Raw genomic sequence first — 14,919 nt, forward strand, 5'->3', positions numbered from 1 at the left:
TCTAAAAAAATTTCTTAAAAACTATTCGATATAGATTAAGGGGCAGTCGGAACATTCAAGATTTTGCCCTGATATACGAGCAGTCTTGTTGTAATCTAGCCCCAGTGAAGTAATCTTGCACAATCGTAACCCACCGCAATGTTCAAAGTGAAAGCAACTATTGGTGCGGAGGTTAATGGTGCAATGGGTTATTCTTACGTGTAATGAAGAATCGATAAGATATCACGACCATCCGGTCATAACTTGGTCATAAACCGTTACACTGGTTAAATATTGCGGTGACATCAAATGCTTCCATCATCACATCAGTAGTTTTTCCGCATAGATCACAGAAAGTTTTTTAGATTAATATTGACCAAATGCTATCGTAGATCACGAAGTATATTGACAATCGATCACCAAGTTTAATTAAAATCGATCGCTTTTTTCTTACTTTTCAGGTCTATGGATTGGAATGTCAACTTTGAAGTCCAGTCTTCGACGGAACCATCGGCTATACTGAAAATCAATAGGCTTATGTACATGTGAACAGTCATTTTGTCCTCCAACTTTCCTCAAATGGACCCAAATTTCCCTGTCTTGTTTCCACTGGATTTAATACTTTCGCCGGATTTACAGGAACTGTGAGACGTCTCAGTGTCTCGTGTAATTTGCTCGAAGCATTTTCCGATCGATTGATTTATTCTTCTATCTAGGTAAACAATTAGACGAGACCCGTTTCTTATCGGAACTAAAACTTCAAACTTTACTCTCACAAATTTTATCAAAGACCTGTGAAATTTGAGCACATCTTTGATACTTTGGGCTTATGAGATAATTTCAAAGTTTTACCACCAGTATACCATCGAATTATTGCAGGTTAATTACTATTGCGACTTTACCAAAACTGAGATCATTTTATATTAAATTGACAGCTAGTTTGAAAATTTTGAGAGTGAACATCATTGATAAATGCAAGCAATTTAAATTCAAAAGTCCGAAAGCCATATTTTCTCAGTTTAAAAAAATTTTCAATGGATCCGTGAGTTATTTTGCAAGCTAATGGAAAAGCAGAAAATTCTTTTTTCCAAACATTTAATCTGAAAAACTTATTTGACGGGAAAAAGCTGCAGTGTGATTTTATAAAGTTACCGAGAGTACAAAATTAGAATTGACTCGGAAACTTAGTCAAGTTTGAGTTACTCAACCGACCGTGTAAATATTGCCAAACACTCCAGTTTAAAGGTAAATTAAACAGGATTGTCTTTCTCAACGGAAATCTTCATAGAAGCAGGAAATTGATTCAATTTCTACCTTAGGTGCTCGTTAGACATGGAGAAGGAATATCGGCAATCTCCCAGAACGGAGTTGGGTAGTAATAGTAAGAAAGTATTGATTGAGAAGCCTTACAACAAAACTGCGGGAGGTTTAATCAATCCCGAATACATTAGTGGGAAAGAGTCATGTGAACATGGTAATAACAGCCACGTTGGTATCTCAATAGCTGAAACTAAACAGAACGTTTCCGTGCCAAAACACAGAAATATTTTACCTAACAAGAACCAAATCCTCACCGACGGAAAAGTGGAAAATACACGTGTAACAGGCGCGAACATTGACCGCAGTTCCCTCAATAGCCCGGTTCAAGACAAATCGCCCGCAGTTTTACAGAAGAGACCTAAAAGTGCCCTAGTTCTGCACCAGAAGTCAAACTCTGATATCGAAAAGCGAAACGAACCTGTAAAAATTGAGTCGCCTGGGTGTAATACGTTGTACCAACAGGTAACAAAACAACAGTTTGTGGTCACAAGGAAAAGCAATTACACTTTGTACACATCGCCCGATCAGAAAGGGAAACTAAGCCGAAACTCCTTACAGCCGAACACGAACAGCAACAATCCGAACGGGAGTTTCAGTCGATCAGAAAGCAGCTTAACAGAAGCGATTGTTGATTCCTCAGCTGTGAAAAATTTAGCCGAAAGTTCAGAGCGACTATCATGTGAGAAAAGCGAATCTGAAGTTACCTTCATTAAACATGGGCAAATAATTCACTTGAGAGAAAAATCAGAACAAAAGAAACTTGAAAAACAATCGTCGGCTTCTGAAGGTCAGTTTAGTTCGGTTCTGTTATTGTGTGAACAAAAAGGTTCCAAAGAAGATGAATTAGCTTTTGTTTCCTTTTGCCAGTACAGTAAGTCGCTCATCGATGACAATACTAAAAATTCGGAGTTATTATTTATAGTCAAATATGTGCATAAATGGGCCAAAATTGCCTGATTTTTTGACAATTCAAAGTATAATTCAGGTCCGTTTTGTAATTTGGCCTAGTTTTTTAAAAGATAAACTATACATGAACAAAAAGGTTTGCCATTCTATTTTTTTGATGAAACTCGTTTCTAATGTTTATCGCGTTGTAACGGAAACGCCTTTGGTATGATTTATTCAAATTAAGGTCCTTCATTTTCCCTTTTTCATTTTTTGTGCCATTTACCCAACTTTGTTATTTTCCTGTTCTAGTGGAAACCTTCGTCACCAAATTGCACAGTGCCTACACGTTTGATTCTGAGGACCAAATTACACAAAACCAAATTGCTTCCAGCCTGTTGGAATCACTAAGCGATACTTTACACCGCCAGTTAGAAACCCAACGCCAACTGCTGAGTAAAGTTACATCTGCAGATCGCTTTAAAACTCACTGTCCGTGTATTAAAGAGCCAGAGACTGCACGACATGTAACACATAATAAAGCTTCTCCAAGACCCGAGGATTTAAGTTATGAACAACCAAGTCATAACAGCACGTGTGCAACCCATGATTTAAGTGGCAGTGGTACAGAAACAGACGTCAGCAGCTGTTTGGATTTTGACGGCATTTGTTGCGAGCAGAAACGGAAGCAGATGGCCAAATTGAGAAGTTCATTTTACAAGTTAGCGTGGCCGACAGTTGTCAGCTCGGAATCAGAACGGAAGCTCTGGAAGGTTTGTACCAGTTGGTTGTTCATTCAATTAGACCTCTTTTTTGGAGACTCGGATTTGAGTTCAGAAAATAAAATGAGTGCGCTTGTTTGTCAACATTTAATTTTTTTTTTCGATTTGAAGAAGCCTCGCCACTTTTGAATCTACAGCTTTAAAGTTTTATCTAATTTGGGAGTTTTTGGTGTCGTGAGTCATGGACGTAGTGAATCTTTTTATATATTCTGGGCGACATGCTGAATCTTTCCTCAAAATAAAATCAAAATAAAACGGTTGACGAAACCGTGCAATCTTTCTTTTGAAGCAAAATGATCACATTTCGGCAACAAGTTTACATTTGATTCTTCTCTAATTTGATTTTTCGTCTAAGCTTGAGAGAAAACCCAGTTTTGATCCAAAGACAAAAGGTATGTTCATGGATTGTCAACAGTTTTATTTTATTTGTCGACCTTAAAAGGCTGTGTTTTTCCAGAACTGTGAATGACATAAGGTACTTATTTTATTTTCATGAATTGTATTATGTGAAACTTGGATCCTTTTTTACGTTACTTTTGCAAAAAAATATATAAAACTTAAGTTCTAGGCATGTCATCAAATGCTGTTGCTATCTATCAGAGCAAACCTATGGATGGTGCAAATATTTAAAAATTTAATCTTAAAAAATTTTGCACATCAAAACGTTGCTGTTGCGTTTTCAATGTCGCCCGGTATAGGTCTTGGGGATTTTTGGTGTTTTTTTAGGAATAAGTCTTGAAAATTGTTCCCGCTAAAGTTTGATTTTTCGAGTTCGACTTGATTTGTTTTTAAGTTCACTTCATTTCCTCTGATAAAAGAAAGGCATACTCCTCTTTGGAACAAGATAATGAAAAACTTGATCTACTTCTGTTTTTGAAAATGGATCATAATTTTCAGATTTCCCAGCGAAATAAAAAATTTTTCCAATTGATCCAGTTCTCTGAAATTAGGTTAATTTTTTTTAAAAAAAAGAGTTAATTATATTTTTTCTTGAAATTGAAAGAACTTAAAGGCAATGTTTTTTTTGAAATTCGATAGTTTTTTTTCTCTGTTTCCTTGCGTTCATGACTTTTTCTTAATTGTCTGTTGGCTATCTTTACAATCATCGACTTGTATTAGTTCAGGTTTATTTCGAAAAACGATTTAATTACTTTTCTTTGCAAAACAGTTTACACTATCTTTGACTTTATTCCGTTGGAGTTGCTCGTTTTCCTCTCTTATCTAAATTAGGAACCCAAAATGAAAGTCAGATGAGCTCAAATTTATACAAAAATTATAGTTAAACTTTTTCTGAGGTGCAGTCAAATATTCGGGAAAACTTATCTCAATATGCTGCTCGCAAGAAATTTTGCCAATAGATTACGAGTTTTTGGGAAAGTCCGAAGATCGGATAATGTTATAAAAAATTATTTGAACACAATTTTTTTTTTTTTTTTTCAAACGTAACCGATTGCAGTGAAAAAAGCACAGTTAATTTTTAAATTCAATGCAAGATGATACAACCGCTGAGTATAATAAGCCTTTAAAGAATATTAACCAATCTTCCATATGTGATTTTGATGAGTTATTCGTCATTGAAATGATCTGACTAAATTTCACTCGCTCTTTGCTAATTTGGTGGCCAAATAGCAAAAGGATAAGACCAGTTTTTCTCGACACTGAGAGAATTTTTTTGAAATTTATTTTTCGAGGCCGAATTGCAAATGTTTTTTTTTTAAATCATAAAGCTTCCAATTGTGGAAGCTTAAATATGATTCCACAATTGGCGCCGATTTTGGCATTTTTATTTTGAGGTCATTGTTCGAGAGAAGTCTGAATACTGGCAGAAATGAAGCTTAAATAGTTTCCAGCTTGCGAAGAATGTTTTCCTAGCAGTATTTTGAACCAACATCTCTTGTCGCAAATGATAGCTGTAAATTTTGTTTAAGTGATTGTGAAACAAAAGAGCTCTTGGACGTTCGATAAATCACAATGAAAACCGATCAAACGTCATCTTTCTTTGTTCCGAGAACTCTTTTGTCATTAAGTTAACTATGTAATCAGTTTCAAGAAATTAGACCATAATCGGTCAGTTTATCAACTTTGTTTGACAGTCTTATACTTTTAAAGTATATTTGGATGGTATTATTGATATTATGTCAATGAGTATATTGATCTAATTTTAAGTCCAGCGGCGATTTAAATTTAAACCGGGCTTCCAGCGGCGGTGACTTTGAATGACGTTGTCTTTCAAGTTCCAGGTAACAACTTATTAGCTCAATCACAGTGGTTGTAATTTTCGTCCAAGGTAGACGTCGTATTTACGCATTATATAATTAGCAGGTGTTTGCGAGTGGTATTAAAATCACAAGAATTTTAATTGAAAACTGAGCCTCCAATCAAGCGAGTTTTGGACCAATTTTATCTAATTGCTGAGATTGTTCAGAATTTGTGCAAATTTGGAGCAAGAATTTGCAAAAAAATACTTGATTGCTTTTTAATCACTAAGTGAGAAATGTTTTGATAGATTACATACCAACTTATTTGAATTGAAAGCTATTACAAACATTTTAGTCTTTGTCATTTTTACGTAGATTGATATCTAACATTTATTCTTTCAATATGCCAAAACGAAAGAACAGTTTCCGAGAATTGGTTAAGCATAAAGTAATTGCGGTAAGTTGTATTTCACTTTTTGAGTGTCTTATTTTTCGCTTTAGGTGATATTAATGAAACTTTTTCAAATAATTTCAAATTTTTCGCAGCTTGACAGTCGACTGATTTTGTGGAATTTGAGTAAATTATTTTAAGTTTATTTTTTATGTTAATCTGAAAGTGTTTTTTGTCTATCTGAAAGAGTTTTGCAGCATAAAAACTATTTTTATTTTAATTTGATGTTAATATCTGAAAGAGTTAAAAAATAGAAAGCTGTTTTTTATTGAGTTAATCTTAGCGTTGATAAAGATTCACGATCAACTTCAATTTAAACTTTGTTTCAGACCATTTTCTCGACACTCAATGACTCCAAGCATAATTTCGATCACCAAATCCCCACATCTCCCACCGAGCTAGACCTCAGTTTCGATCCCCCGAGCCACTTCGACAAAGATGATGATATCACGAACGACTTGGACTCTCTTCAAGTTTCGGGACTCAACGAACGGAAACGAAGCCGGTCAGAATGCCAGCAGAACTGTAACAACAATCAACATAATAATAATAACAATAAGGTTTACTGCGCGAATCAGTTTCCGAGCAGATCTCGACACGAGAGCAAATCAGTTTCGACTGTTTCCTCTTCGCTTTTGGAAGAAGAAGCCAACTCGTTCCCACCAGCTGATGACGTCATTTCTGAAGACGAAGATGAAGTAATCGTGGATGACCCGATAGATTCTGCGTTGAATGATGGTGGAAGTAAAAAAGAAGTTGCACATGAAGATGATCAACGTAAAGGAGGTCACAATAATTTCACAGAAGAAAGTCGTGCGGTTCTGGCGTTGAGTGATGTCTCGGCGCTGTTAGTTTTCGACCGCAATGAAGAAGTAAGTTGAACATGATTATTTGTCAGCTTAACCCATTAATCACTCTAGCGTTATCTCTCTTCTTTTGCCCAGCCACCACGACCCCTCCCCTCACTTTCTGGCTTTTTTCTACCGACCCCCCCACACGCTTTTCCTCTCTCTGCATTTCAAATTTTCTATTATTAAATTTGTTATATGTGTTCCTATTTCTAAATGTGTCGTGATGTTACGTTGTAAAATATGAAAAACAATTCTGTTCACAAGAGTTAGTTTGCATTCTGACAGCGTTAAAATAGTTTTTGTATATTGAAATTCAAATGTGGAGGGGGTGGGGTGTAGAAAAGAGTCATTTTCACCTCGAAAATAGAACATCTCGAAATTTAAGCAAGACAAAATTTTAGCCTTAAAAAAATAATTCAACGCTATTGCATTTCGCACTGGTAAATAAGTCGGCTACTCAGAGCAACGAGTTAAATGTCGCGTTTCAAAAGTTGTAGGGCCCAGCGGAGGCTTAACGCAAAAGGAATCATTTTTTTTTAAATTTGAATTGAAAGAAAATCACTTTTTTGGAGAATCAAAAACAGGTTTTCCTGTAAAAATTAGGTTCATCGGAGTATCGAAGAAGTTATAGCAAAGCTAAAAAAAAGATGTCTACCCTAAAAATGCATGTCTACCCTAAGGTTGGGTATCCTAAAACAAGTATCACCGCTTTCTTTGAAAAAATATATATATATTTTTAAATGATCTAGGCAATTGTTTTCTTCGCTATTTTTTATAGAAAATTGTTTTGTTCAGTGACTTACGTGTATTCTAGAATCTAATTTTTTGAAAACAGATTTAATTTTATTAGTTGACTTTTCAGCCAGTGTCTTCATTCGACTACCATTCACAAAAGAGCAGAAGTGTGGACAACTTAGACGGGCCGCGTCCTACCAACCTCCTAGAACAGACAACACCCTCAAAACCTTCACGCATGAGCACTAAAAGAAGTATGAATGACCTTCTAGACAGCAAACGGGTGCTGTCATCCTCGTCTCCATATGAGTCATCGGCAGTGCCGCCTGTGCATTGTTCAGTGAGAGGCGGAACTGTTGATGCTCTCATAGCATATGCAACACAGGATGGAGTTAATGGTGAGATATGTTTTCAAAGCCAATCTCGGTAAACCTTCGTAGTTCGACTTAATTGCTGTGGCAAGAGCAGTTTTGACCTTATAAATGGGTTTGGTTTTATGCGATTATTAAGTGTCAAAATGTAATTGCAAAGAAATGCGGTAAAATCAAATTAATCGAGCTGTATCTGAGTTTTTTCAATTGAAAAAGGCCTGTATTCTGATTCATAGTTCAGACTCTTATATAAGTCGCGATGATTTTTTTCTTGTTTTTTTTAGGAATAGTCTTTAAATGTATTCAGACTCAGCATTACTTTTTCGCGGTTTGACTTTTGATTTTTTAATTTCAATTCATTTCTTTTGTAACAAGAAGGCAAACTTTAGGATCAAACAGCAAAAATGTAAAAGTCACGAAAAAAGTGAAAGACTTCTAGTTTCGAAAATGAAAAAATATTATAGAATTTTCCAGCTTAATAAATAACTATTAATCCAGTTTTCTCAAATTGAGTTTCAAAAAGGTGTCAATCATATTTTTTTCTAAATTCAAAGAGCTTTACGGACATCTTTTTTCTCTTTGAATTTTAGTTCGCTCGAAATTAGACTAAAACTTCAAAATTTCAAATCGGTTTTTCTCGATACCGAGATATTTTTTGAAAAATATTGTTCGAATCACGACTGAAAGGGCTTTAATTTGATATATCACTCAACCCATTTCGATGGTTGTTCGTGGTACTTGATTTTTGGGGGAAAAGAATACTCAAATTGTAGTACTGATAACTAACATTGGCTACCGGAATCTGAAACTAATTGCGGTCATTTTAGATATCTTTCCCACATATAGGAAAATCTGAATTTTGATCAGAAAATTGTAATGGTAGAAGCTGTTTTGTTTAGACTGGCGTTTCTACGAGGCCTTCCTGACTACATACCGCACCTTCGTGTCAGTAGATGAACTATTGAATCGACTCCTATTCCGATACGCGATGCTGCACCCCCAACATAGCGGACCAATTAGAGGGGGAGGCGCCTTTGGGGAGAGAGAGCGAGAGAAAAGAATGAGAATTTCCAAAAACTGTTTCTTTCTATTCGTCAGAATTTCCTGGGAACTCAAGTAAGTGTTTATGCTGAAATTGTATTTTTGTTCTAAAAGTACAAAAATACTTGAATCAGAAAAACAACAAAATCAGTTGAATCATTTCTGCAGCATTCAATTCTGCAGCATTCAGTTCTGCCGCAACCAAACAAGCTCAATTTCTTGAAAATTGAAATTTAACTACTGGCTGAGTACTAGCTACTACTGGGCAGTTTCAGGGGGGATTTGAAACTTTTTCAGGTTTTTTTACATAGTAAGTTTTTGTCGGCTCTACTGGTGTCTGCTCAAAGATTGTCGGCCTTGTTCCCGCTTCGTAAGTTTTGTCCAGTTGCTAATTTGAATTTTAATTTTTTGCTTGGCCTGTTTGCCTAGAATTCCTTTTTGATAAAAACAGGTATTATGAAAGTGCAAGGGTTTTTGTTTTTGTGAGACCCGTTGGAAAATTTAAATACTTTTTGCAAAAAAAAAATATTTTTTTTCCCCCAAAAACCTTTCTACTGAGTTTCAAAAAAGGGGTAAAAATAGGAAGACCGCCTACGTTTTTGTGTGCCTGCATACTCCCCCTGGTCTCTTTTTGCTTTCCTTTTTGTCTACAGCCTTCGAAAACCTCCGTGGAGGGAATACTTAACCGATGTTTTAAAAAAGTTGAAAACTCTCCTCAATAAGTGATTATGCCGAAAATTTTTTTCACTTGAGATTATGGTCCACGGAAGTTTTGATTTTTTGAGCGCTTTTGAAATCTTTTTTTTTTCTCAAAAACTAAGCTCCTAAACCTGAGGTTGTGGGTTCAATGGAAGTAGCGGGTAGTGGGAAGCTCCCCGGGTATAGCTTTTGACCGTTTTGATTTTTGACCGTTTTTTTAAGCTTTTAGACTTTTCTCGAGAACTACCCGGTCAAACCTTGGTTTTTGGGTGCAATCGAACTAACAGATTGCGTGAATTTCTTCTACATAAGCGGCTACGCCCAATTTTTTTTTAAAACAAAAAATTATGATTTTCGGAATTGTCAGCTCTCTTATTTAATGACCGTTTCTTGGTCCTTTCTCGATTACTATCCTGCCAGAACTGATATTATATGTTTAATCGATCTAATGGGTTGTTGTACGCTTAACGTTTTCTTTTGCTACGCCCAGTTTTTGCTAAAAAAAGTTATGGCTTTTAAACAAGTGAAAGTTTTGAAAATAGAACCGTTTTTTGGAAGTTTTTCTTAGTCGACTCGAAAATTACTTGTCAATTCTCAGGTTAAGTGTTCAATCAAGAAGCACGGTTTTGGGAATTTTCCCTACCTTACCGGCCACGATATGCTTTTAGCAGAAAAAAAACTTAATGACTTTTGATCTTTGACCATTTTATAGAACTTTTTGAGTTTTCTTAAAAATTACCCTATCAAATCTGAGATGAAATTTTCAATCGAAAAAAGCGGTTTGCCTGAATTTTTCCTGCAGAAGCGGCTGCTTCTTAACTTTTTTGTAAGAAAAAGGCTAGGCGTTTGGGAAGTTTCCAAATTCTCCAAAATTTTTACTCTTACTTTGAACAATGTCTTTTTTTTTGAAATTACACATTTCATCCCGCGTCAGTATAACAAAATCAAAAAATATTAATTACTAAATCCAGCTTTAGCTGAGCCCTAGCTTCGCCTCTTTGCCCAGCTTCGCTTCGCCTCTGTGTAGCAAAATGCTTCTTCAGCAAAAGAAGTCAATTTTGAAGCTTTTTCAAAAGTGAAGCCAAGATTACGTTGATCTTTTTTGATTTCGAATGAAAATTCCTAGTCATGAAAATGCTCAGAGGTGTTATTGGTATGGCCTGTCTTCGTTCGTTCTCTTCACTTTATGAGCCAAATCAGATAAGATGACCTTACGTTGTCTTAAGTAACTTTTTAAAATGTATGTTAAGTTTTAAAACGTTGTGTTAAGTTTTAAAACGTTATGTGAAGTTTTAAAACGTTATGTAAAGTTTTAAAACGTTAAGTAACTTTTTAGAAATGTGAATTTTTAAAACGTTGTGTAACTTTTTAGACATGTCGTTACTTTTAAACGTATTACATGCATTTCAGACGTGATACGGAGCTGGACCAAGTGCTTCCTCTCATCTCCAAGTTCTGCTCTCTACTCCAATCTGTGGCAGAGAGTAAAGACGCAGCCCTGCTAAGTGGTCTGATGAAGACGAGGTCCAGCGAAATGACGAACAACTCTCCCTCTCCGAGTGAGCAGCAGGATCTGAATAGCAGTAGTAGTAGCTGGAACACTACTGCATCACAAATACCAGTGCCAAGGTCACCTCTTATACCCCAATCGCCAAATCCAAACAGGTAAGATTCATTGAATCAATCAATCTCTAAAAATTATTGTAAAAACCGTTGTATAATTAATCGACATTAATGTAATTTGGGTAAACAGCAGTAAAAGGTTTGAATCCGCAAAAGATTTGCAAAAATCCGTTTGAAAAATTGTATACCTGCTTATTTTTGTCAGCTAAGTCGCCACAACCTAGATATTTAAACAATTGTCACTATAATTTAAAGCCATTTTGATTTATTGTTGTAGTTTGTAAATCTACAAACCTCGATTTTGTTTAATTTCTTATTTCTATCGGTCATTTTTTTGTTTTAATGGATTATTCGACTTAAATGATTTCGGCTTATCTTCTCTCATGGAAAGTACAAATCGTTAAACATTAACTAGAAACTGCCTGCATGAAATAATAAAATGCTTTAAAAATACAGAATGAAATTTTATACAATTAATATTCATTTTAATGAATACGTAGATTAGATAGAAATATAGAGTTGTTTATTCAGAGCGCGTCACTTGGTTGATCTGAAGACCCGTGCGATAGCCGAGCAGCTGACACTCATGTGTTCACAGCTGTTCCAGAAAGTAGAATTAAGCGAAGTGCTAGCCTGTGCCAAACAGTACAGAGAAGAACAGATGCCGAATGTAGTTGCATTTACTAGACATTGGAACCAGTTGTCGGGATGGGTTGGCACTCAAGTGTTGCGAGAGACTTCGGATAGACAGCTTAGAGAGAGAACACACCTGAAGCTCATCAAAGTGGCTAAGGTAAACTATTCTAAAAGACGCAATAGCGGGTCAAGTAAGACCCGATCAGAAAAGAATCAGATTGAAGTTATTGGCTACGGAATTCCGATTTATCGGAATTACAGAAGACGCAAAAGTGGATACTGGGTAATTGAATGAAGCTAACATCGTTTTTCGCAGTTAAGCTAGATAGTAATCGGACTTTTATTCGAAATCTGAGCAGAGAATAGTTTCAATCTAAAAGACGCGGCGTTGGAAAACTAAACGAATCAAAAACTGTCTTTTTTGGTGTTCTACTTAGTTCTTCTTTCTATTGTTCAGAGTTGTGTAAATAATAATCGAATATGTTCCCTTTTTGAAAACGAATTCATAATTTTTGTTTGAAAAATAAGATTTTGAGGTGAGCTTGGTGTTGATGATGTATCGTATGTCGTGTATTTTAGCGTCTGAGCGAGATGAACAACTTCAGTTCGTGTTTCGCAGTGCTCTGTGGTTTGAACACACACCCTGTCGCCAGATTGGACTGGCCCAAGACATCCTTAGAAGTAAGTTTACATATATTAAAGCTGCTATTATGTCGTTAACTCATAAACTTAACAGTATCAAGTCAATGGCTTTTGAGTTTAAGACGCTTGGACATCCCTCTAGATGCTTGGACATCAATTAGTTGCGGTTGCGAATCCCATAGGGAGCGATACATTTTTTTCAAGGACTGAATCTCAGAATAGGGGGCCGAAAATAATCTTTGGGGGGGGGAGAGCTTGTAGATTTTCGCTCATTTTTATGATGGGGTTCAAAGTTATCAGGGGTTAAATTTTGAATATCGTGCCAAAATGAACATTAAAATTGATAAGAATTTCTTTTTAATTTGATCAGACATTATTTTTTGAGATGAAAGTCTAGTTATTATATGAAGCTCCTAAGAACGGCATGTTTTTCAAGCATTTTGGGTATAAATTTTATGATTTGGGTAGAGGTCGATATTCTAAGAGGTGAAGTCTGTGAAGAAGTTAATTTGTGTTGCGGTTAACGGAGGGGGTTTGACAATGAACTAGTGCAGTAGCGTTCTTCCCATGCATTTTATGTACCCATGCATTTTATGTAAATCGATTTTTATTAGCCTAAGTGAACTGTAATTTTGACTGCGTGTACGGCTTACGCCAAATTGTTGGCAAAATTATTTTCGCTCAATGAATCTGAACGATGTTAATTGACCTGACTGCTCATTTTGACGTCAGATTTTAATTTCTCGCCAATTTCCCCACGTAAAAACCATTTACAAAAACTAATTTACCTTAAATGCTTTAGGTTTTGAACGATTAATTTGCCCAAGGTCACCGATATTGCCAACAATTTGGCATTAAGTATACAAACATGGGTAGTGTTTTGTGCCGTTTAGATGTTGTCGAATATGAGTGAGCTGCTGAGTCCGTTTCATCACTTTGGGAACTACAGAGAGGCTCTCGCCACCGCACAAGGAGCGTGCATACCACATCTGTGAGTTGTAGTTCTTTCACAATTGTGAGTTGATGTCATAATTTTGTTGTTAAGCGAATAAAAAACTGCTTTTAAATACATAGACGCAAGTTAAAAAGACTGCGATAGCTGTTTAAGTATGACAGAGACGTCTGAAATCAAGCATGATCTGTCTCTTGACGAACTCTTTGACTGTGTTCTTTGAAAGTGATTATTTATAAAAATTAATTTGATGAATGTGGACCTATCCTGGAAAGAATACATTATGATCGTGATTGTTATTAAGTGTGGCTTAGGTATCAATCTTTTAGTGGCAAAGGTCTGTAGTATGAGGCGCACCATAATTTGTGGTCTTTCTTGCTTGAGAATCAGGCAGCATATCACAGCTCAGAAAAATAACAAAGTTACATGTTGGTCTCAGCCAGAGTCACAACAGCGGTTCTCTCTAAAGAGCTGTAAACAGCTCGTTAGTTTTTTTCTTGTGTAAAGCTGGTCTTAGACTTAGTTTTGAAAGTATAAAAAAGTTATAATTAAAGCGAAGCAATGGAAATACTTTCATATAGCCTGTGAATTGCTTAGCAGAAGAAATTTACTGAAAGTTTTTTTCTTCAAAAATACCTGTTTTTAGAGCCATTGTGCTGCACGATCTACAGCAGATTGCAGTGATGCCGGACCATCTCGAAATAGAATCCCAACTGGAGTCGGGACTAGGTCGGGGATCGAACCCGGGTGGGAGAAGTCGGAAAGTGATTAACTTTTCCAAGCGCTGGCATCAGTATCTTTGTTTAGTCAAACTGAGAGATAGCGGATCTATGTACGTATTCTGTCTTTGAAAAAAAAAACTATTAGTGAATGACTTTGGAGAAAGTTTTGGCTTTTGCATTTCAACATTCGAAATTTGTAAAGATTTGAAACAACGGTTTCAAAATATCATGGATATTGTCATGCTGAGGGAATAAAGCATTCTAACCTTAGCTGTTCTTCAAATCTAACATAGCATTTTACTCTGATCTCCAGAAATGCTCAAAAAGTACTATAAAAATGGAAATTTTGAAAATTGGGTTGAGGTGGTTTGTTTAGAAAAGAGCGAAGTATAATGTATTGCACGTGCCAAAGATAGGTTGGAAGACAATAGTAGGTTGACTGTACGCTTTGATTGCATATTGTACTGAATAAGGGCTTCAATGAACTGTTACAAAAGAAATATTTTGAAAAAACTTCAGCTTTTCAACAAGTAAATTTCTTACATTAAAAGTCTTTTGGCGCATTAAATACCGATCTCAACTAATCAATATTTGGGAAAGTTAGTAAACAATTCTTATGTAATGTTTCAGGCACTATCATCTGAAGGAAAACCGGGATGTTGCCAATTGCTTAAGTGGCCTAGAACTGTGTCTAGAGGAAAGCGAACTCCATAAACTATCCTGTTATATCAAGCCCAAAAGAACTTAATTTATTTTGATTGTTTAATTTAGTTTCTTGTTTTGTAAAGTAGATAGCTTTGAAATCAATTAGTCTTGAATCCTAGTAATTTTTCCAACTCTCGTAAACAGCCAAAGGATCTCCTGAATTTCAGATAATATCAGAAAATAGTTCTTTGCGATGTCAGAAAGTTGAAAATAACCTACATAACAAACTGACATGATGTCAATGTTCTTCATCCAGTCATGGGACATAGAAGCAGCAATTTTGTGATTTTCATGAGCGATTGAACGAATTTTTTCTTCATGTTTTTG

The 14,919-nt window shown here is 35.7% G+C and overlaps 1 protein-coding gene across 4 annotated transcripts; it reads left to right on the top strand.

Annotated features, from left to right (window-relative positions):
* Positions 1-396: 396 nt before the first annotated feature.
* Positions 397-14,702, top strand: LOC134854093 (rap guanine nucleotide exchange factor 1-like). Of its 4 annotated transcripts, none has more exons than XM_063870197.1 (12): positions 397-695; positions 1,299-2,086; positions 2,497-2,957; positions 5,945-6,487; positions 7,329-7,599; positions 8,472-8,688; positions 10,723-10,977; positions 11,467-11,728; positions 12,151-12,252; positions 13,107-13,204; positions 13,812-13,997; positions 14,518-14,702. In XM_063870197.1, exons 2-12 carry the CDS (start codon positions 1,312-1,314, stop codon positions 14,633-14,635), a joined length of 3,288 nt encoding a protein of 1,095 aa, XP_063726267.1. In that variant the 5' UTR covers positions 397-695; positions 1,299-1,311; the 3' UTR covers positions 14,636-14,702. The 4 variants fall into 4 exon arrangements, with proteins under 4 accessions (XP_063726267.1, XP_063726266.1, XP_063726265.1 ...); XM_063870196.1 differs by having other exon boundaries at positions 398-1,224; XM_063870195.1 differs by having other exon boundaries at positions 398-2,086.
* Positions 14,703-14,919: the final 217 nt, after the last annotated feature.

This window comes from Symsagittifera roscoffensis, chromosome 9 (genome assembly GCF_963678635.1).
Source record: "Symsagittifera roscoffensis chromosome 9, txSymRosc1.1, whole genome shotgun sequence".
Classification (NCBI taxonomy): Eukaryota; Metazoa; Xenacoelomorpha; order Acoela; family Convolutidae; genus Symsagittifera; species Symsagittifera roscoffensis.